The sequence below is a fragment of the Anabrus simplex genome, chromosome 1, assembly GCF_040414725.1.
Source record: "Anabrus simplex isolate iqAnaSimp1 chromosome 1, ASM4041472v1, whole genome shotgun sequence".
Taxonomy (NCBI): Eukaryota; Metazoa; Arthropoda; class Insecta; order Orthoptera; family Tettigoniidae; genus Anabrus; species Anabrus simplex.
The window spans coordinates 42831060-42855423 of NC_090265.1; the positions used below are offsets into that span (position 1 = coordinate 42831060).

Consider the following 24364-nt stretch of genomic DNA (forward strand, 5'->3'; position numbering starts at 1 on the left):
ATCGATGCTAAATGTACGACAGGGCATCTAATTTTGATATGGCTAAATAAAGCATTCCTACTGAAGTCGTCGTACCAAATCTCAATCAGATCGGAGACTTACAGATGAAAGAGTTTCCTAGTCAGTACAATGTACTCTTTTAAAGAGTATTTAAAGTCACAAACGACATAAAACAGAAACATCGTGTCTACTAAAATAGTCACTTCGCTTTTCTTGAAGTCTTTCTGAGCGAACTGGTCAGCCCGTCTCAGCGTTCTGCTCCTCACCATCCGTAGCAGAGTTTACATATTCTAGAGCCATGAGCCGTACTTTCTCGGCGCCTTCAGGAGTGCCGTGCTGTTCTTCGAACTGCAGGAACTTCTTGAACAAGACCTTCATCTTGCGAGCGGGCAGTTTCTGTACCACAGCACGTTCCAGCACTTGTCTGCAACAAAGAAAGGATTTCTGTTTATAACACTCATCGACATACAACAATACACTAACGAGTAAATACGAGACGAGTCTAAGGTGTTCGATTCCGTAAGTTCTAAAACAAAACAAAAATGCGCAGGTTTTGGGCAAGCATTAATGCAGTTTCCTCTACTGTAGATCAGCATAACAAGGCCACGGCCTAACCGAAAGCTGTTACGAGTGCTAGCACAGGACGTTATCAGACAGCGCGAGCCAGGAGAGGTGTACAAAGTATATTACACTTTCACAACTACAGTACTCCGTACAGTACATGTATATATTATTTCATTTAAGGACGTACATAATGTGTTCTACAAGGCGTTTGTATAAAATGTGCCGAACACCATGCTCTGTAATCACCGTGGAAAATAAATAATTACTTTAAAGATTGCCATAAGCAATAAAGTACAAAATAAACGGCATTTATTTTTCAGACGTTAGGGAACCGGGAAGTGTGAAACGATAGAAAAATGTAACTTCCGATGTTTAGTTACATATCTCAGAAACTAAAAGAGGTATTTCCTTGAATGTTCTTTTGATATATTCAGAACACATTCATCATTATTTGGGTAGGTAGAATATGAAGCATCTATGTTTAATATTTCGTGTCAGAAAGAACATTATAAAATATAATTTTTAAAAATATTGTTAAAAATTCCCTCAACGAATGTGCCTTTTTTGAGAAAATACTCAAATTAGACATAAGAAACTTTGCATGCATAATATTTAGACCTTTTTTGAACTGCTGAACTAAAATTATTGTCCTATTGCTTACAGGAGTTCAGAAGTTATTTTTGTATCCTAGTTGAAAACTTAGTTTCTGTAAAATTTTAAGTGCTCTTTAAGCTGGCCTCCATGAACTAATCAAGATATCTGATTAAATTTACATCAACAGGAAGGTCTATATAGTGTCTAAAAGACTATACCAAGTTTCAAAATACATTGATGTGATAGTTTCTGAGAAAAAGGTACACAACGTTTCAAAAAATACGACTTACGAAAAATTCATAAATGATATTCAGCGTGCAGAGTTATGTTTAAAATTAATGTTATTGCCTCAAATATAACTTCAGCACAATAACTGATACATAAAATTCTTCAGGAAAGACCTGAGATATTTGTAAGCTCAAACACGAAAATTGAAATTTTAGAGCCTATCACACTTCCCGGTTCCCTTAACATGCTCAACTCTTCTATGAACAACTATGAAGCAGAATAATACCGAATACTATGTCGCTACCATATCGCTTCTGCAGCAAAACGGAATGCTTTTTATAAACGTAAACAAAAGAAAACAGGCTACGATGAAAGAGGCTACGATGAAAGTAGCATCTCTTCAACCAACAACACACCAACACACTAACAAATTACTGTATCAATCATTATGCCACAGTCTATGTAGGTGTATGTTTCAACCATTACATGTAGACCAAAACAGGTAAATAGTGCCTATCGCCGGTATGCGTGCACAATCCTGAGTCAGCAACGTTGGAAAGTACAAGCCCACTGAGGAGAAGGGACTTGCGCCCTGGTGCACAGGTATTTCTAGCACGGCCACGGCGCTTACGGCGGGCAAGCTTATACACTCGTGCTCTAGATCAATCCAGGAATGTTATACAAACACTTGGAGTATGATCTTTTTAAATATTTCTTTCTCGTAGAAATAGCGTATTTCTTCCAATGTCATAAGCACCTATTCTATGAACAAATTCAGGATCAATCCAACATTTCCAACAGTGCACTTGTACATGAAAAACCTTCTAGCGTCCCTATTATCTTTTTTTTTTCTGGCGGGAGGGGGGCGTGAAGTATCAATTAACTTTTGAAAGAGGTATCATAGGATTTGCTCCGCTTCCCCACGCCCATTTCGTCTCTTAATAAACACTCCAACGTCTTACCAACTGATCGACAATCACTGAAATGGCGTATGGCTTTTAGTGCCGGGAGTGTCCGAAGGCATGCTCGGCTTGCCAGGTGCAGGTCTTTTGTTTTGACTCCCACGGGCGACCTGCGCGTCGTTATGAGGACGAAATGATGATGAAAACACACACACCCAACCCCCGTGTCAGCGAAATTAACTAATGATGGTTAAAATTTCCGAACCTGCCGGGAATCGAACCCGGGACCCCACGCTAACCATTTAGCCATGGAGCCGGACGACAATTTCTAACTCCATCCCAATCGTTTAATCACTGATTAATGTATTTGAAGACGTCACGATTGTTATTAGTTGTACAGGCCTAACTAAATATGGTTGCAGAACTACATTACCGTACTTTACTTTCCCTAGTTGATTCTGCATGAACATGGCGAATTAATGAATTGGTTCCTATCCTCATTTTTATTGCTATTATCTCTTTTACCACGACCCGTGGTGTTTCTTTTTTTATGGACGACAGTTTCCGTACACTTCCAGTCTCTATTCGCCTTTGTTAAGGGCGCATTTGAATATTCAATTTATTTAAGAATACTACACGTTCAAGGCAGGTTACGTCTGCTAAAATTAACATATCGAGCAATTTAGACATTCAGTTGAACTTCTATTGGCAGCCTAAAGTGATCTGGACTCGAACTGAATATTGCATTATTTTTATTTTTTCTTTTTAAATTGGGGTGGGTAGGAATGCGAGCAAGTAAGGAGGAGCTGATATCGGATGGGATACGCACCATACTGATAACTCTTGTAGAAATGTTCATATACAATAGATGTACAATTAGTAATGTTTAAATTATTTAATCTGTAATGCTCGTAAATCTAGGTATTTAACAAAATATATAAGTTCATCGACAAATGATCCCGGTCCCCCACAAACAAGTTTCCCAAACCGTGTCAGAATCTTAGGTCATTTATTTCATCTCTCACACCCTTTATCGCTGTCACTAAATTCCGTGTAAGTTAATTACACAATTAAATGAGGCTGTTAATTTTACGTTTTAATGTCAATCTAACAAGTATCGTTACATTATTTAAATCGACCAACTGTACGAAATCAGAAATGTATCACGTTATGACCGACTGAAAAGCCCACCTTATTATTTACGAACACAATGTTATTTGCTGGTGATGTAGTGGGTTGAAAAATAAACACGAAATCGTAGTCAATTAACAGCTTGATGCAGTAAATGAAAAATAAATGGAATGAAGATCAGTGCGAAAAAATTAAGTTGTGATACAGGGAAACAGGAAGGAAAAGAAAGATAAAAATCGAAGACGGAGATACTGAAGTTCCGAATAATTTTAGGTAGGCCTACTTAGCAAATGAATTAATGGGGAATTCGCGGTGGATATTGAAATCAGCAAGAAGATAATGTCTAGGAATGGTTTTATATCTCAGAATGCACAATCTATCACGGAACGAAGATGGCGCTACGGATGGTTTAACAGCCCAGTAGCACTATCAATAGCTTCTGAGCAAGGCGCCCGCAGTTCGAATCACTGGCGAAGCATGTGGAATTTCTAAAATGAAAAACTCATACATGTGGTTCAGATTCCAAGTAGAACTGTAACTCCCGTGTCTATGATCACGAAATAAGTAGTCAGGTAAAATTACAATCTAGCTAGCTTGCTTCCTTGCTTAAGTAGCAAGCTATGACAATCCTGAACGTAGGTTTTTCTTCAGAACTGTCCGCAAACTTAACCTTAACAGTGTTTGTAATTTTCACTTCGTCTTCTCGTTTTATGAGAAAGACGTCACCAACATCGTAACCGAGCTCGTTCAATGATTCACTGAAAGGCAGTAAACCGTCCAAATACCCTAACACCGCTGAAAGTCATTTTTTAAAATGTTTTATTTAATTATTAGATACAGCCGTGAAGCAGTGCGCCGGCCTCTCACCGCTGGGTTCCGTGGTTCAAATCCCGGTCATTCCACGTGAGATTTGTGCTGGACAAAGCGGAGGCGGGACCGATTTTTCTCCGGGTACTCCGGTTTTCCCTGTCATATTTCATTTCAGCAACACTCTCCAGTATCATTTCATCTGTTAGTCATTAATCATTGCCCCAGAGGAGTGCGACAGGCTTCGGCAGCCGGCACAATTCTTATCCTTGCCACTAGATGGAGGCTTCATTCATTCCATTCCTGATCCGGTCAAATGACTGGAAACAGGCTGTGGATTTTCATTTTCAATATTTTTCATTAGATACAGCCGACGGAGGGCTATTTTACACTAATAAAATAATACATTTAAGTACAATAGGATAACAATCGGTATAAACAACAATATTAAGCATCAACAACAATTAACAACAATAACTATTGCGTTGGCCACAGATTACTCCTGGTTTTCACCAGACCCTGAAAAATGCGGAGATAGTACCCTTTCCTTATGGCACCTATTAAGATGGATATTCTCTACCGTCACGACGGTGACGTACCTGAGCATCTTAAAATAACAATCGGACTGGGCTGGGATCGAACCCATCCAATCGAGCTCACAAGGCCAGTGTTTCACCTTCTGACCCAATCGGTCCGGCAAGAAAAAGAAGAGCACTTTTTGGAAGAATTAAGATATTGGCAAAAGAGGAAAAAAGTCATAAATGTGTGAAATGAAGACTGTCAGAAGACAACAGGAGTTGACCAATGAAAGTCGGATAAGAAATATGTTAGTGAGGAATCTGGCAGAGAAAAAAATCGGAATTTTACACTCACGTGCTTGCTGACCTAATGTATTCCAAGATCTCAAAAAGTTACATGTACTACTTTGCCCGCCAAGACTGCGGACTAACCCGATGGCCTGTGGACAATAGAGAGTCACGTGGTCGGCGCGACGATAGCTTCAGCTAAACTGTTGCCTTTTAAGACCGGGAAATGAATCTACAACAATACAATAACTGAATTCATTCAGCACACCCGAGCGAGTGAAAGGAAGGAATATTCTCTCGCTTCCTACTGAGAGAGATTCCACCCAACCTTCGAGTTCCATGAGTAACATACCATTATTGTGCTGTGTCCGGCAGAATTCACCCCATGGCTGTCACTGAGACGGAGCAATTCATTGTTGACGCGAGAGTGGGTCGCTCGGTGGCCTACTTCCAGGCGCAGGATCCGGAACACACCTGCTGTATGTAACACAAACCAGTGCGAGTGGCCCTGGGCAGAGACGAGTACAGTCGTAGCCAAGAGCTCATAGCAGGAAGTGTTAACACTCGATTATTGGAAATAATCTTCCGTGAAGACTGAATGAAAAATATTCTCTCCCTCTCTCGCCAGAACTTTATCCTGGTCAAACCATACATTTAAAATAACGTCGGGAAGTTCGCGGCATTAATGCCCATTCTGGAATTTGTTAAGAAGGAAGCCATACTTTCCAGTGTCGACTCAGCTAAATGTAAGTGGAAAGCTTTTTTGTCTGTCGAACACACAAGTTAAATATACATTTTACACTAGAACATAACTGTAAAGAAAAAAAACCCCACATTATTAAACTAGGAATATAAATATACGCTATTAACCAAAGAATGGCATGTTTCGTTCTTGAATTCGATAGCTGCAATCGCTTAAGTGCGGCCAGTATCCAGTATTCGGGAGATAGTGGGTTCGAACCCCACTGTCGGCAGCCCTGAAGATGGTTTTCCGTGATTTCCCATTTTCACACCAGGCAAATGCTGGGGCTGTACCTTAACTAAGGCCACGGACGCTTCCTTCCCATTCCTAGGCCTTTCCTGTCCCATCGTCGCCATAAGACATATCTGTGTCGGTGCGACGTAAAACAAATAGTAACGTTCTTGAAAGAACATCAGGTTCCATCGAACCACACTCAGATATTTAAAAAATTATGTTTATTTCTGTTTAATACTTAACTCGAAATCTGGAACTTATCTTACCAAAGGGTACCATTAAGATAAGTTCTCCTTTGATAAGTCTACTGGAACTTATTTTATTGATGTCCTTAGATAAGTTTCAGATTTCAAGCTCCTAAGTATTAAACAAAAATTAACATAATTTTCTAAATATCTGAGTGTGATTTGATAGAATCTGATGATGTTCTCTCAAGAACGAAACATGTCATTCTTTGTTTAAGTGTGTATTTTTATTCCTTATTTAATAATGTGGGATTTTGCAGATGTGTTATCTATATAAATAAAATCGTAACGACCGTGTGTCTGTATCCCGGTCTAGAAAGCCGAGAGGATCCGTCGTGCTGACCACACGACACCTCGTAATCTGCAGGCCTCCGGGCTGAGCAGCGGTCGCTTGGTAGGCCATGGCCCTTCGAGGCTGTTGCGCCATGGGGTTTGGTTTTTGGCGTGTCTGTACATTGACTATTTTGGCGAAATTTTCAATTTTCATCTGCATAGTTTTTAGCTTTGGTGTCTATTTGACTGTTTGTCACTTTGTCTGAGTTCTTATAATTCGAAAACTACCAGATATATTTCTACCAAACTCCATATTTAGAATCCACCTGTCCTTGGGTAGGTTTGAAGGCCAAGACTGTTTCTAAATCCCTGAACTGACTGGGGGTTTATACGAAACCGAAATCGTGATTTTGCACTCCCACAAAATATACACAATCAAACTTAACGGAAATCTACTTACCTTAATGGAAATAAATGTCTAAATCTTTTTTTTCTCATGCGCACCATTTCGATACGAGGATTAATATGGGATATAAGTAATCATTATCGGACCGTTTTTCACTCTAAATCGAGCCGACTATTTTTAAGCTTTTTTTAGTCGATTTGTCTGTTCGTCCGTTTGTTGAGTTCATTGAACTGGGAAATTACTCTGTATATTTCTACCAAACTTTATATCCGTCCTTGCGTAGGTATTAGGGTCAATATTATTTCTAAATCCCAGATTTGGGGGTTTATATGAAGTCGAAACAGTGATTTTACCCGCCCACAAAATATACATGATCAACCTTACTGGAAAACTAGCAACCTTAATGGAAATCAATTTCAAAGAATGCTTTTTCTCATCTGTTCCTTTTCGATAGGAGGACAACAAGGAAAGGTACAGGCTGCGATGTCATTTCAAGTTGGGTTAAATGGTTTAACCAACGAGCCATTTTATTCCTTTTGATAGAACAGATAATAAGAGAGATTATCGTCATCGATTGGTTTAACGAGTTTCCAACCACTGTGACACTCCCCGTTTCAGATGAGCAATATGTAACCGAGAATTACGCACAACCTCGGACAAGAAACTTTGTCGTTCAATAAACTCTGTGATCTACCCCATTCTTTCTCCACTTTGTTCAGCTTTATTGCACTTCACATTACCACCACCTGCTTTCGTAGAAGAATATCAGTTTAACATGCCGCATTAAACGTCAGAATACAGGCATGTAACTTCGCATAAACTAATGTAGGAATCGTGAAATCGATTACAAATTCCCGTGCGAAGAACGGGTACATATGCTAGTAGTGAAATATTTATATTTAACTTGTGTTCGACAGACTGAAAAGTTTTCAAGTTACATTTATTCTAGAACGTAATGCTTCGTGTCCACCACGCTACAAGCTATAGGTATTTGTTAAAAGTCTGATACATCCGATCACTGATTACGGATTAGTTGTGTAATGATTTATCTGTTTTTAAAATGTAATTTTTATTATTTTTGCTTGAGATTTAACATTGCGCCAACTCAGGTTTTCGGCAAGGAAGGAAAACGAAAGGACTAGGACTGAGAAGGAAGCAGCCGTACCACGCAGCGAACTCGCTCGACGAACAGAGAACAGAGGCAAAATGCACAAGCTTATGAATGCCAACATACAATTGCCATACTTGATATTTTACCAACGTCAGTAGATTTCAAGCACTACGAGCGGAATAAATCTAAACACAAAGCTCCGTTTCTACCTTCATATTGAACCCTTTGGTCCACTATGAAGGATACCTACCTTCCTTACCTATCAGCAAAATTTCATGAGCTCTGTCTCTTGGTCGTATCGGGTTCTTCGTCACTTGCTGAGGTAAAAGGTAGGGTTCAGTAATTATAATATATATACTCAAATGAAAGGTCTGTTTAAAAATATTCCTATTTATTCAAGTAATCTCTGAAGAATTAATAATTTATCATCGGTATCATTGGGATCCAATCGTGTCCCCTGGACACCACAATCATTTTACACAGGTCAGAACACTGGTGAGAGCCTTTAACATAACCGCCTGATGGGCATCCTTACTAGAAACCATTGTCTCAATTATTAATTAAAGAAAAGAAAGTCTGGAAATCCTTAAATTCGGCTTCCATGTGAGACTACATGTACCATCATAGTGATTCTTTATGGTCCAGTCCTCGTAACACGAACTCTGGACTCTGGGTATAATTAAGGCAGTCCAATCGGTGTGTGCCACACACTGGTTATACGGCATGGACCCTTAATTGAATCGATGTGACCTGCGACTATGTCATGGACCGACATCTAAACTTCTAAGTTACTTTAAAATCATTGTGGATGATGACCGCAAGGAAAATGATGCTACGATGGCATATGGCCCTACTCTAAGTCACTGAGGTTGATGACCCCATGACCATTCAAGTTTCTAAGCTGAAGGCTAAACACAATTAAGTTACATCGGTTAATGCCCAAAGTTTCCACTTTACTCACCCCAGCACATTTACTGCCCATCAATCAAAGTCAAATAATGCAACAACAACAATGCTCACAATACTTTGTGGCAGTAAAATCCATTGCCTTCGGATATGTCCCCTTAATCGTTACGTTAACATTTACATATTCCCCAGAAAAATAAACTAAGATTTCCAGAATGCATCTTCAAGTTATTCGCTTGATTTAAAGTTATTTCAAAATGTTTCCACTGAATTTAATAATTAAATAAATTTAAATGATTTAATGAAATCTTAATGAACAACACATTCTATCTCCGCGGACGAATGGTTTCTTTCACAAGTCCCTATACAAGTCTTGACGTAATTCATTTTTAATCATGTTGGATGTATATCGTCGGTTGTTGATTCCTGTAGCTGAAAAAAAAATACATCATTTATTTCCAGTATTTACCTTGTTTCGTGACATCACACTTTAATTTAATCTAATACTAACCATGATTACTACTTGGATAACCCTGATAATCAAGTACAAAACCATAAGTAACTCGCCGTACAATGTAAACCGATTACGATGTCATATCTTGTGATAACATTTCCGTGAAGCTTTGTGCGCCCCTTACAAACAAAACAATCATCATTACCATCGCTCTATATTTTGGACAACCCTGAAGTTGGCTAACCTTACTCATTCTACTCTAAGTTTGTGGTCTCAAATTTACATTACAATCTCAATTAAACAAATTCACAGTATCTAATAACCTACACGTTATTCCAGGATGAAAAATTCAACTAGATTTCGTAATTATTGATATCCACTGCCAAGAAATGCGATCTCAATTCTAACACACTACCCAAATCCCGTTATTCTCGAGCTGCGAACTCCTATCAGCTGACGGCATTGAAACACGACCCCCGCTCCGCTGTGATATGAAACATCTGTTTCGTCTTGCCTGACTGGCCTCTCAGAATGAAACCTTTAACTTCGCCGACATAATTAAACAAAATACTATATTTCTGACCAATAAAATGCACATAGATTATACTTCAAAATGCCCTACAATAATTGTACACGTCGCAAATTAATACCGGCATGGATTCTCTAGTTCTACTTTCCATCCCAAACATTAAACAATATCTCCCTCGGGCTTATACATATCCAGGCACATTTACAGACTTCCAATCACCTGATTAACAAATCCTATCTCGCTGACAAAAAACTGGAATAAAAATACTTAGAATCCACGACGCATAATACGCACGAATACATTAATAATGAACGCTTCGCATAATGATCTCGTATTTTCAGAACTGGATTTTCACAAAATGACTGTCAAAATTCTACTATTATATATTGTCAGTCAGACACAGTTTAAATGGTCATAGAGTTACGTTTCACTTCGTGACAAAATTCACCACTCTACGTTTCTCAACACGACAGCGCGCTTCCACTCGATTGGAAATGGGTAACCATGGATTTCTTACATCATTTACGTCAAAATTCAAACAGAAAGATTTTACGTCAGATAAAATATCTTAATTTGACATCACAAAAGTATAGGCAATAAATTCACGGAAATGACGATCTACTCTGGACGTGATATCACTTCGAAACCCTCACTAATAACTTTTACATGTCACACGGCACTCGCAATATTTTAAAATTTATCCAAGCAGAAAATTAAACAAATGACCTTTCGTCAAATTTCTGACATTCGCCAACAAGAAGTATGGGTGACCAACTGAGTCATAAAAACCCATTTCAAATGCACATAAGTTTGACATCACAAAACAAGATATAGTACGTGGTAAGATGGCAAGGCACCTACCTTAGGTTTCGTCGGATTCCATCTTTCGGCTCACCCGTGACCTTCCGTCGCTTATCAAGCCATTTTACATTTCTGGCTGTACACCATAATATTTATTTTTCCTGGAAATAAAACATTAAAAAAAATACCCTTCACACGTGTCTCCGTTGATCGCACTCGACTGATGGTAGTTACTGCCCGCACACGAATTACTTTTACTACACACACACACAAAAAAATTACCACTCTCTAATACTACTTCTGCAGTACCTTGACCGTCCATTTTATAAGACTACTTTTGCTCAAACAAAATCCACTTGGATCAAGACCCCAGCTACATCGGCCAAAAATCTGTTCGTCGGACTTAGTCTACTTTTGTCGCTTGATTTGCAGAACAGTCTAACTCTCTCGCTCAAGATTCAATAACACAATGCAGGGGTTTCAAGATGGCGTCCCTTCTATATTTATAGCCATTACCCACTCTCTCCAGGCATTTTCCCTTTGCCGCCAAGAAAATTTGCGTAACTTTTTCGACTTAAATAAACCGTATTTAAACGAGTTTTGGATGTAACCACATACTTGCTACATGGCTATCGGTAGCGTTCCTGGACATTTAAAATTTATGCATATTAACTTAACTGGTTAGATGACCTTATTTGATAGGCACTACTTTTCTGTCGACTTCGCGTGGGGACGCTAGACACGCGCGCCCTTCTGAAATAATCCACCAAAATGGCTTAGCAGTCTCAAATCTGTCTTGCTTGCTAAAGACCAATGGGCCTATAGATAAATACAGGACCCTCATTATATTGCATTCACCACTAATTCTTTCATTTAATTATATTTATTCAACATAAACTTGTTTCCGTATCCTTCCACTGCCGACACGTGCGGATGACGTCATATCTCAGAGCGTGGGACGGAAAGTAGCTACCTCCTTGCCACGTGTCACTCCCGTGATATCAAAAAATGTTCAGAAATGTAGTAACTTTTCATACTTAAAATTCTTAGGGCACAAAGGTCATGGGTTCAATATCATACTTAAACTTATGGAGTATGTTCATAAGAGAGGTAACAAGATTACAAAGACTACTCTTCAAATTTCCATCCGCCGTACCTTTAACATCAATTCCCCGCTTCACAAATACCGCAACTGTACCCCCCCCCCTAAAAAGTCCTTAAATTCCTTTTTTTCTGTAGGGGTACACAAGGGGCCACTCTAAATAATTACTTCTGAGAAGTAGACGACGGGTAGTTGTCAATCAGAAACTCGGTAGTCTCTTAAAACCCTTGTTTTTATGCATTTATTTCATTATTTTCCTAGTGAGATATCAGCTTACAAACAGTAAGTGACCACGGGGTTCCTGAAATAAGAACACAATTACTTGCATTGTTGAGTATCAGTAAGTGACCACGGGGTTCCTGAAATAAGAACAAAATTACTTGCATTGTTGAGTATCAGTATGCATAGTTTAGTAATAACATTGACTCCCTATCGCGTGACGTACAAACGGTGATGGAGAATTTTAAGTGAATCTTTAAAGTTTAGGGCGATGTCATTTAGACCAGTTAAAGAAAATCGGAGGCTTATCATATGTTTTCAGGTCAACAGCGGCACAGCATCCTTACTATCAAACAGTGGTCCTATAACACACCAGTTTTTCAATGGAACATGATACCGATCAGAGACTCACGGTAGACAGGGTTCGTAGATGGACCTCTTCTCCTGGTTGACTTCAGTTGTCTGATGTTGATACCTTCCAAAGCGAATTGTTTGAGCTTTTCCGGTGCGCCGGTTTACTGCGACAAAATCAGCTCGTCTAAACCATCCTTTAGAGAATTCACAGTGTACTTTCTCATGGGTTTCCCATCCTAACGATCTCAAGGATGAGGCTAAAGCACTTCTCAGTTTGTGATGTCTTGCGTTCACCAGCATAGTATTTTAAATTCTCAAAAATAATGTTAGCAATATTTTAGTTTCCAACTTAACGGATCTTCTAATCCAAGCCAATTCGTGCCAATATACAAATACAATCCTAGCATAAACAACATAAAGATTAATTATGTTAATATATGTTCAGACGTATCTTTGCAGTCGCTGCGTAAACATGCTTTTCAGTCTCAGTGACATACCAATAAATGTAATTCAATTCCCTCTGACCAACGGCCGTAGACGTGTTGAAACACCGGATCCCGTGAGATCTCCGAAGTTAAGCAGCATTGCGCGTGGTCAAGATTTGGATGGGCTGCCACGCGCTGTTGGTGGGGGGGGGGGGGTAAGGGAATGGAGGAGCGGGAAGGAACTGGCCACTCTACCGTACAAAAACTCCGGCTCAGGCACACCTCCGTGGAGGTTCGGGCTTGCCTTCGGGCAGAATACACCCGTGCCTTACAACTCCCTCTCTGAAAAGCTGTGGTGAATCTCAGGTTTATTATTTAAAAGCAAGCCTGTATTAACAGGCTGCCATGAAAGACAAGGTAATACAGATCACATGTGGTGGGAGGCGTTACAAAGGAATAAAACACAGAAATTAGAATATTTCGAAAGTTTTTGTTAGTAAGGACGTTATGCACTTAATATGTAGTAACTAAGAAGTACCTCGTAGGGCCATCACAACTATTTCGTTAATGTCCTCCATGGGTAGCTAGAAACGCTTCCACGTGTCGGCGAAGTGTCGAGGTACGTGCCGCAGTGCTCCACTAGTACTATAACTTATTTTACAGTTCACATGACTCTGCAGAAGATCGGAAGAAATTACTGAATGGTATAGACACAGCCTTGGAGAAGGAGTACAAGATGAAAATAAATAATCCCAAAACAAAGGTAATGGAGTGCAGTCGAATGAAGTCTGGAGATGCAGGAAATAAGTTATTCGATTACGAAATGTCTTAAAGGAAGTAGATGAATATTGTTACTTGGGCTGTAGAATAACTAATGATTGCAGAAGTAAGGACATACAATACAGACAAACACAAGCAAGGAAGGCCGTTCTTAAGAAAGAAAAAAAAAAATACTTCGAACACTGATACAGGAATGAAAGAAGTTTTTGAAGACTTCCGTCTGGATCGTGGCACTGTATAGAAATAAAACATGGACAATATCTAACCCATAAAGAAAGAGAATTGAAGCTTTCGAAATGTGGTGTTACAGAAGAATGCTGAAGGTGAGATTGGTAAATCGAATCACAAATGAATGATGAGAGGAAAACGATTTGCGAAATTTGACCAAAAGAAGAGACAGAATGATAGTGCACATCTTATGACACCCAGGTCTTGTTCAATTCATTTTTTTTTATTTTTTTTTTGATTTACGTCGCACTGACACAGATACGTCTTATGGCGACGATGGGATAGGAAAGGCCTAGGAATTGGAAGGGAGCGGCCGTGGCCTTAATTAAGGTACAGCCCCGGCATTTGCCTGGTGTGAAAATGGGAAACCACGGAAAACCATCTTCAGGGCTGCCGACAGTGGGGCTCGAACCCACTATCTCCCGATTACTGGATACTGGCCGCACTGCAGCTATCGGGCTCGGTCGATTCGTTTTTGAGGGAAGTGTAGGCGGTAAAAGCGGCAGGGGTAGACCAAGGTATGAATATGACAAACAGATTAGAGCAGATGTAGGATGTAGTAGTTAGATAGAAATGAAAAGGTTGGCGTATGATAGCGTGGCATGGAGAGCTGCATCAAGCCACTCTATGGACTGATGACCTAAACAACATGACATTCAGTTAACATAGGCTACAGTAAAGGACGGCTAAAACAGTAATCGAAATACTACAGTTCATTCCATGCTAAGAAAACAGTATTGCTCTTATGACAACAGGGTTGCCATATCGAACAGCTCTGCCCAACAACATCACTGGAAAACGGCAACACACAAATTTCTGAAATTCAGTATTTAAGTTCAAGATAAAAAGCGGAAGAAACTAAGCTACACATTATTTTTATGAACTAACGGGGACAGCGAGTTCACAGGGACTATTTTTGGTTTATACAGAATCAGAGGTAAGCTACGGCACATAAAAGAAACGTCAGCATTGAAGTGTACGGCAAATTGTGGGAGAAAATAGACAAATAATTTTTATGGGATGCATTTCATAGCATTTAATGAATTTCTCCAGGCAATACGGGCTGGAAAACAGACGCAACAAATACATACTGTAGATGACTCTACAAAAGATCCCAGTATTAATGTTAAAGAGAGAAATCGCAGACGTGGGCTCATCGCACAACTCTCACTCAACATAGAACAATTACGCACTGATTTAAAGCCTAAAAACACACATGCAATAAATAAATACTGTAGATGACTTCACAACAGAAGTGAGCTGCCGGCGGTTCACAGAGTGAGATGCTACACGAGGCTTGTATCAGAACAACACAGAAGAATGAAAATGAAGGCAACGAAGAGATTGCTGTTCCCGCCATTGTGCTTCCTCCCTACAAACGTATATGTGAAAAAGAAAATGTTAAATAATTACTTTAATAACTCACGGGCAAAAACGCCTCATCCTTTTTATCTGTCCTTCATAATACATGACAAAGTACAGTATAATATCCCTTTAACACGAGGAATTATGGATGCCTCAGAGGGGGTGTGTTCACTCCTTGTAGGTCCATAAGAGCAATGCTGTTTTTTTTGTTTTTTGTTTTTTTTTTTGCTTTACGTCGCACCGACACAGATATGCCTTACGGCGACGATGGGATAGGAAAGGCCTAGGAATTGGAAGGAAGCGGCCGTGGCCTTAATTAAGGTACAGCCCCGGCATTTGCCTGGTGTGAAAATGGGAAACCACGGAAAACCATCTTCAGGGCTGCCGACAGTGGGGCTCGAACCCACTACCTCCCGATTACTGGATACTGGCCGCACTTAAGCGACTGCAGCTATCGAGCTCGGTCAATGCTGTTTTCTTAACGTGGAATCAGCTATAATAGAGTTGTGTGTGCCCTTGAATTTACTTGTTAACGAATCATACCACCGCACAATATATAAGGATGTGCAGTGACGCAGTTGGTAGTCGCTATCATTCTGTTCCCAAGATAGAAGGTCGATCCTGGCACTTGCGCCGAGCTCCCGGTGCATCAAAGAAATCCTGAGGGATTCCGGCATTTGTCGAGGCCGTTAGGCATCAGTAAGGACGTTAAACGCTTAACACTGCCATCTGTTGGAGTGTGAAACATCCTTTCCTGGCCAGCTGCAGCATGACTTTGAACAAGAGTTTTTGAGACAAACACCGCAACAGAAAAACAATATTAAATTACTGCTGCAGGGACGTAACGCAATTACGAACGATTTAGATATACTCCCAATAACACACAATAAAAACCACTAACTGTAGCGTGATATATTATCATGATTAAGATCCGGAGATCGCGCGCACCGTGGGAAAAGTCTGATACCTGCATGTTTAAAATAATTCTCATAAAAGCAATGTAGGCTACTACTAAAGATATTCGCACGTACTTCATTTATATCACTCATCAATGATCTGCATTTAGGGCTGTCGCCCAGGTGGCACATTCCCTATCAACTGGTTTAGCTTCTCCTTAAACGTTTCAAAGAAACTGGAAATTTATTGAATATTTTCCTTTATAATTTATTCCAATCCCTTACTCCCCGTCCTAAAAATGAATATTTGCCCCAATTTGACCCCTAGAATACCAACTTTTTCATATTATGATCTTTCCTAATTTTACACGCTCCGTTCAAGCTTATTCGTCTACTGATGCCATTCTACGCCACCCCTCCACTGACAGCTCGGAAAATACCACTTAGTCGAGCAGCTTGTCTCCTTGGTCCCGAGTCTTCCCAACAAGTTAGCAACATTTTTGTACCACTATTCCTTTGTCAGAAATCAGCCAGAACAAATCGTGCTGTTTTCCTTTGAATCTTTTCCACTTCTCGTATCAAGTAATCCTGGTGTCGGTCCCATACACTGGAACCTTATTCTAACTGCATTTTGGCAGACACTTACACGCCTTCTCGTTTACATCCTTACTACAACCCCTAAATCTATATATGTAAAAAAAAATAGAGTTTCGTCTGTACATTGCCCAGAATTGAAAAAGAATGGTATTTCAGTATCGATCATGTCCACAGTAACAAGGAAATGCACTTTTCAATTTTCCGTCATTTCTGTCTTGTCTGTATGTACGAGTATGCAAGTATGTATGCATGTATGTGTGTATGTGTGTGTGTGTACGCGCATGACGAGAAAATGGCTGAAGAGAAATTCATGAAAATCGGTACGTAACATCGGGGAATGAGCCACTATAATCTAATCTAGACTATAAATAATTTTATTCACGCTGAGGGAAATCGTAGTTTAGGGGAAGGCCTACAATTTAATTCTCTAATATTTATGTTATTAGTGATCCTATCGATAAATATTGCATAACAAAAGTTACAGAAAATTAAATTTCCGACCATTCATGTCTTATACATTTTTACCGTACCGGCTATGGTAACAGAGATATACATGAATTTCGATTTTTGTTGCTAAGTCCGTATCAACGCCGAACCGCGAGAAAATGGGTAAACAGAATTTAATGAGAATCGGTATGTAAAATCGGGGAATAAGGAACTATAGTCTACGCTATAAATAATTGTATTCACCCTGGATGGTGTGGCAATTTGGGGGAAGGCTTCTAAAACTTAATTTTTAAATACCTATGTTATTATTCCTATCGAAAATAATAATAATAATAATAATAATAATAATAATAATAATAATAATAATAATAATAATATGATTGGCTTAACGTCCCACTAAGTACATTTTTACGGTTTTCGGAGACGCCGAGGTGCCGGAATTTAATCCCGCAGGAGTTCTTTTACGTGCCTGTAAATCTACGGGCACGAGACTGACGTATCTGAGCACCTTCAAATACTACCGGACTGAGCCAGAATCGAACCTGCCAAGTTGGGGACAGAAGACCAGCGCCTCAACCGTCTGAGCCACTCAGCCCGGCTACTACATGACAAAAGTGATAGAGAATACAATTTCCGATCATCTATGTCTTATTCAGTTGTTTTAAGAGGAAGTACAACTAGGCAACCATCCTCTGGGTATATAACACTAATCGGAGAGAGAAAATGGAAGGGTTCCGACACTTAGAAAAATGGAGATATCGGCCTAAGAAAGACAAGGACCACAAAGGGCGTGAAAATGAAAGACTCTTTAGGCCTCCAATATGTAATAATGTCGGGGTCAGAAAAGAACAAGAGCTGACTAAGGGAGGTCGGATAGGATAGAATAGGATAGATGAAAATGAGTAGCATGGTACAAGTAAGTGGAAGTAACGCCAGTAGGCTACTCAGCTAAGGCCCCCATGGTCGCAACTCACGCTCCCAAGTCCAGTGCCCCCTGGCGCCAGTCTTAGTCGCCTTTTACGAGAGACAGGGGTTACCATGCGTGTTATTCTACCGCCCCCACCCACAGAGGGACGACTGTGATAAGGGAATTAATGAATTTACATTAATTTAGACTTTTGTTGCTTAGTCCATATCAATGCCGAGCATGGCTGACGTGGATATATTGATCAATGGTGTTAACTGGCGATGGTTTTTGTCATGTGTAAAAGCGCGTGGTCATCGGTCCATGTCGACAACGATAATTGTGAAGTTGATTACAAAATATGAGAAAAAAAGTACAGGAATGATCGCCTGAAGAATAATATAAGAGGGATTCATGAAAGGAAGGAGGACTCCCTAGATGCTCTAATATCACAGAGTCGGAAGACAACTAAATATGTGAAGATCTACAATATCAAAAGCTCATAAAATTAATCAACAATAACATTACATTGGCCACTGTTTGTTGTGATGTGCTTTCCCTCTTCTGCTGCCGCTCATCTCCGACAGATGGGATTACTGCTGCGTACCGAGTACAACAGCCTGCCTGAACATTGGCGGGAAGTAGCTGGGGAACTATATAACTTAGTTTTATGCTCGACGATGCCGAAATATAAATATTATATGCCAGAAAACTGAATCTTAATGAGGCTCATTATACTTCAAGTTTCATTATGATACAGGTTCTCCACCAATCAGAGTTCAGATTTTCATTGTGATACAACTGTTTGACCAACGCACTAGCTTCGCATTTGTTTCCAAGATCAAACATGTCGGACACACACATTAACATCAATGCACCTTCTTCCAATATTCCACAACCACACGGCAAATTCCCGCAAATTCACCAACTGTACAATAAACAATTCGTATTTGAAATAAAGCTACGTTATGATAACCTTCTATCGAAGCTTTGAAAATATAGGACATTGTCAAGGTCTCTGATCCACTCACGGAATATCAAACAACCCAGCGCATGCGCTCTGCGCTCTGTTCAGTAAACTCAACTGTCAAGCGACATCTCGGCAGAAATTTATGAATATTTGAAAAACAGATTTATAATTTTCGTCGAGCATAAACAGTCTTATGCAAATCGCCTATAATGGTAATTAAGACACTCGTATGGAAATTATAAAACGAGCGAAGCGACGTTTTATAAACATACTCGTGTCTTAATTATCGCCATTATAGACTTGTTGCATAATGCACTATTCTATCATGCCATTCTTCTGGTTTATAAATTTTCTGATACTACTCGTACGCAACGCACTGGTTCATCATACTATTCCAGCTATTCGATACCAACTCTGGGGCGTTGATTGGAATGAGCAGTGTGCACACTTAACGGAATAATGGCAGAGGAGTGTTCACGGCTGTCTGCTGGCTGGTCATTCCAGCTTTGTAACTTTGGACTGTTCGATCGGCAGCGTAGTCATGTTCGTTAAAAGAGAGAAAATGTGCAGTTTTTCATTTGATCGAGTATTTCATATTATAACATTGATTGTAATCGCGACATTCCTACTGACGTCATTGTAATGATCTATGTTGATTTCAGTTGGGAGAATGTAAAACGGCAGGTGGAGTGTGTCTGCCATTATAATGAAGACTCCCCAACTTGATTGTGAGTGATAGTAGGCAAGAGGGCCTGCGACTACAATGAAAATAACCCAGTCTTGACATGAGAAAAGACGTATGCTGACTTACCCGTCGCGTTTCTGGGGTAATGTTAAGAGCTATTAAATTCAATACAATCGTCCCCACAATGTGTACACTACTTAACCTAGAATTCTGTATACATTTTAGGACTGTCGCCCAGGTGGCAAATTCCCTATCGATCGTTTACCTATCTTTTTCTTAATCATTCCCAAAGAAATTGGAAATGTATTGATATTTCACTTGATAATTTATTCCAATCCCCAACTCCTCGTCCTATAAATGAATATTTGCCCCAATTTGTCCTCTTGAATTCCAACTTTACATTTACAACGTCCGCTCAAACATATTCGTCAACTATTGTCATTCCACGCCATCTCTCTACTGACAGCTCGGAATACACCCACATAGTCGAACAGCTCGCCTCCTTACTCCCAAGTCTTCCCAGCCCAAAGTTCGCAACATTTTTGTAGCACTACTCCTTGTCGGAAATCATCCAGAACAAATCGTGCTGCTTTCTTTTGGATCTTTTCCAGTTCGGGAACAGTTATCTCATTTCGTTTACCTTAAAAGAATAATTATCTCCATCATCAACAACAACTTGGATCATTCACGGAGGCCTGTAAACTGAACGCTGAAAAGTATGGCAGCCTATGATTAATGTTGCAGTTGTTATTTTTAAAGACGTGTAATAATGTGTGGGTGAAGATACTGTAGAAGGCGAGGCACAGTGACCAGCTGCCTGGAGAGACTAATTACCTCGGATCGAGAAGGGGTACATCAGTGACCTTGTAAATATATTGGAGACGTCGGCAACCTGTACTTAGGTAGCCTACATAAAACAACACAGCCCTACCAGGAAAAAATTAAAAAATAGTAATAATGTAATCAGATTAAATTCCCCTTCCATTGCTACCTACTTTAAGAAGGGCTGGGATGTCGAAATTTAATCCCACAGGAGTTTTATAACGCGCTGGGAACCAACATCGCGGATTTGACGCATTTAAACATCCTCAAATAACGCCCATCTCAGCAAGCATCGAACCCACTACCTTGGGAACAGAAGGACGATTAACCGATTGTGCCACAGATTGGCAACAATTTTCATGAATGGCAGTGCTGCCAACCGTAAACAGTGCAATCCTCCCACATCGTGCAGAAGCTATTCCATATTTTTAATATGAAAGAAATTTTAGACATTAAAAAAGGTGGTCACCGAGACTGTCTTGTATTATCTGATACGACCGTAGTACCAACTTCTTAAATTAAGATCTTACCTTATTATTATTTATTCATATTTCACTCGCTATGACAATTTACCGATCAGGAGACTGCAAGTTCTCCCGATCTCTATTGCTGTGTTGGGAAAGGATGCGGCAGTCGTCACAATGACAGCCTTCTGTAATTGCGGAAGAGTACAGGTGCTGATCAGATTCTGCAGGTGTTGTTGCAGCTTACTGTGCACAAGTCTTGTGGCGGAGATGACTAAATGCCTCATTGTTGCCACGACTATTTGCCACAGTTATCTAACTTCAATCTCCTGGACACAGGCCTGGTGGACAATGCGAACTGAAGGGACCGTCACATCCAGGAGATCAGTCTTCCTGAGCTGTCTGTCAATAAGGACAATATCCGGCAAGTTTGATCCTGTCTGCAAAGCTCGATTCCAGTACAGCTTGAACCTTCCGTTTTCGAGCACACGAGATGGTCTGCACTAATATTACGGGATTTTCTCACCCATAAGCCCCAACTTGATTCCCAGTTTTTGGAGCACAGTTTTCGCTACCCCATTATGTCAATGAGCATATTCTTTACCGGCCTTACATTCAACCACAATTACGATCTCAGCCGTTTCTCCACATCTCCTGCATCTGTCGGTCACTTCTTCCTTTAAGATATACTTACAACAGTTAAGGGCGCTTACGATTTTATCCCGGATTGCTTTCAAGAACCCTTCTGTTTCTCCGTAAACGTAGGCGTGTTTTAGCAAGAATGGATTTCAGTCCGTCAACATATGGTTGACTCAGATGGAGAGGATGTGAACCATCGAGTTCTTTTTACTTCCAGGCATGATATTGTTGTTCTGTACTGGCGAAGTTTGGAGGAGTAGTTGACATGCTTTTAAGACTGAGTGAAGTAAACTTATCATCGGCACAACAGACAACTACGAATATATATTGATCTCGCTTTCAGTGGAAGTATGTTCGTAAGTTTACAGTCTATTCGTGGATATCTTCCTGAGATTGAGTATTCCTCTTCCTCCATCATTATTATTATTATTATTATTATTATTATTATTATTATTATTGTTGTAACTGTAGTACGGCCTCCCTATAGTTGTAGGCAAACCTTCCAACAAGCTGAACTAAACTATGTCCACTTAAATTACGGAGTCATTACTAGATGCCACTACTGTTGTGTTTAACTTCGTTGAGAACTGCTTCTGTATTGGGGTGGGCGAGTGTTTTTTGTTTCTAATTTGGCACTACTGTCTGATAATGTCATTAACTAATCAGCCTACTGCCTGTTTACATCATCTCTACCGCCCGTTATGCCATTTTCTACCAATCAGCACTCAGCCCATCCTTATAAATACTGTGAGTTCGAACGTAATGAATTTGTCATGATCTGATCTGGGACTGTGCAACATTAAGTAAGGCTCTCCTTCAAGGAGAAGAGGTTGGAGCAGCAGCGATAAGGTAAGCAGCTATCTAAACTCACATGTGACGTGTGACGACGAGAAGATAACAGCGCTGTCCTCTAGCATGTAAGTGTTAGAATGTGTAGGTTTTCTAGGCTGTCTGCGGACATGGTGTAAACCACTTATGGGGACCATGTAGTTTTAAGGACGCACGAGTGTGTACCTTCGTTTTCCTTATTCACTTTGTTTGCTGGTGACTAAGTTTCCTTACTCTAAATTTCCATCCTGTGTTTCGGATTTTAACTTCCTTTTGGTCTTAGTCACCTTGTTCTATGGTACATCCTCTGTCACATGAGGTCTCCTGCCCTTCTAAGTTTCATGACAAGTCATGTCACGGGACTGCTTGAGGTGTGCAGCACCCCTTTCCTTTTTATCTCGACCTTTCGATTAACCTTCTGTTTTTCCTTTCCTCGGCCGACCAGGATAAGCTTTGGTTCCTGTTTTCTGGATCTTTCGATCTCCAAGTAGTGGATGGCTCCCCTACAGTGTAAGGCTAGCGAGTGTAAAGGCCGATTAGCTTTTAAGTATTACAAGAGGCGTTCTTGTGTGAACTCGTAAGTGTAAATTTAAGGCTCTTTACAATACACTGAAAATGAAATTATGGTTCAGGGTTCGACAACCTTCTGACATGTCACTTCTCAAATCTGAGGGTTTGTTTCCCCTTTTCATAAATTTGTTTTGGAAACTCTAGCTTCTTAATTTGTAACAAGATTCAATATTCCTTCCGAATGGTAACCTTATTCGTAGAGGCTAATGCATCATTGTTTTCTTTCAATAACCAAAGATGTGTAGACCTATTGGTCAGGTAAAGACCTAGCCTTGTGTGGAAATATGGGAGCTTCTTCCCCTCGTTTTGTATACTAAGAGCTGCCTCTGTGGATCAGTGGTAGTGTGTCGGCCTCTGGGTCCCAAGCTAGCGGATTCAAACCCGGCAGAGGTAGTCGGATTTTCGAAGGGCGGAAAAAAGTCCATTCGACAATCCGTGTCGTACGATGTCGGCATGTAAAAGATCTCTGGTGACACATTTAGTGTTTACCCAACAAAATTAATTAAATCTCAGCCATAGACGCCCAAGAGAGTTTCGGTTTACTCTGTCCGCCATCTAGTAGGCCTAAGAGTAAAACAGAACGTCGAAATTGACGAGCAGACAGCCAGATGGCGTCAAATTGAAATGTCTGCACACGGTAGCTGAGGCCATACGATTATTATTATTATTATTGTATACAGTACTAAGCTTTAGAGCTCCATTATTATTTCTTGTTATACCCTTTCTATTGCTTGTTAAAACCTTCCTGTTCTTGTTGTTCTGAAAAAATTGCAATCTAAAAAAAGGAAAGATAACCTTGAAAATATATTCCAAATTTAAATTTTCTTGATGTGCTTATATCCAGTGCCTGGCCCTGCCGCTTCTTCCCTCTCTCCTGCCACCTGGTGGTTACAATTATTATTATTATTATTATTTCAGAACATTCTCGAGCAAATCACAAGTTTGGTCAAATTTCGTACACAGCTGTTGGTAAGTGATACGAGAATATTAAATAAAACATAAATGATACGTAACCAAGAATCACCCATCGAGGGTTGATATGAACTATTTATTTATTTATTTATTTAATTAATTTATTTATTTATTTGCCTTGCTTCGCTTGACAGATCCACCGTCAGTAACTATACACAGCCTACGCGCCAGAAGCCAGGAAGAGTTTACATGTCAGTCAGTCTGCCAAGGTCACTGAAATGCGCACACAATTCGACCCTACAAACGACACTTTTATAGCGTTCACCACAGGCACTGGCAGCATGAGGAATGGCGTTACTAGCATCACTCATAGTCTACTTTAATCAGTTTCGAGAGGTCAATGGTAGTGAAGATTGTTTTAAGA

At 40.0% G+C, this 24364-nt stretch overlaps 1 protein-coding gene across 1 annotated transcript in view; it reads right to left on the minus strand.

Moving 5' to 3' along the window:
- Nucleotides 1-227: 227 nt before the first annotated feature.
- Rrp5 (Ribosomal RNA Processing 5) overlaps nucleotides 228-24364 on the minus strand; it is a 385044-nt gene continuing 360907 nt past the window's right edge. Inside the window, exon 20 of the mRNA XM_067156013.2 lies at nucleotides 228-424. Coding sequence (XP_067012114.2) covers nucleotides 238-424 — 187 coding nt within the window. The 3' untranslated portion in view covers nucleotides 228-237. The remainder of the gene's footprint in view (nucleotides 425-24364) is intronic.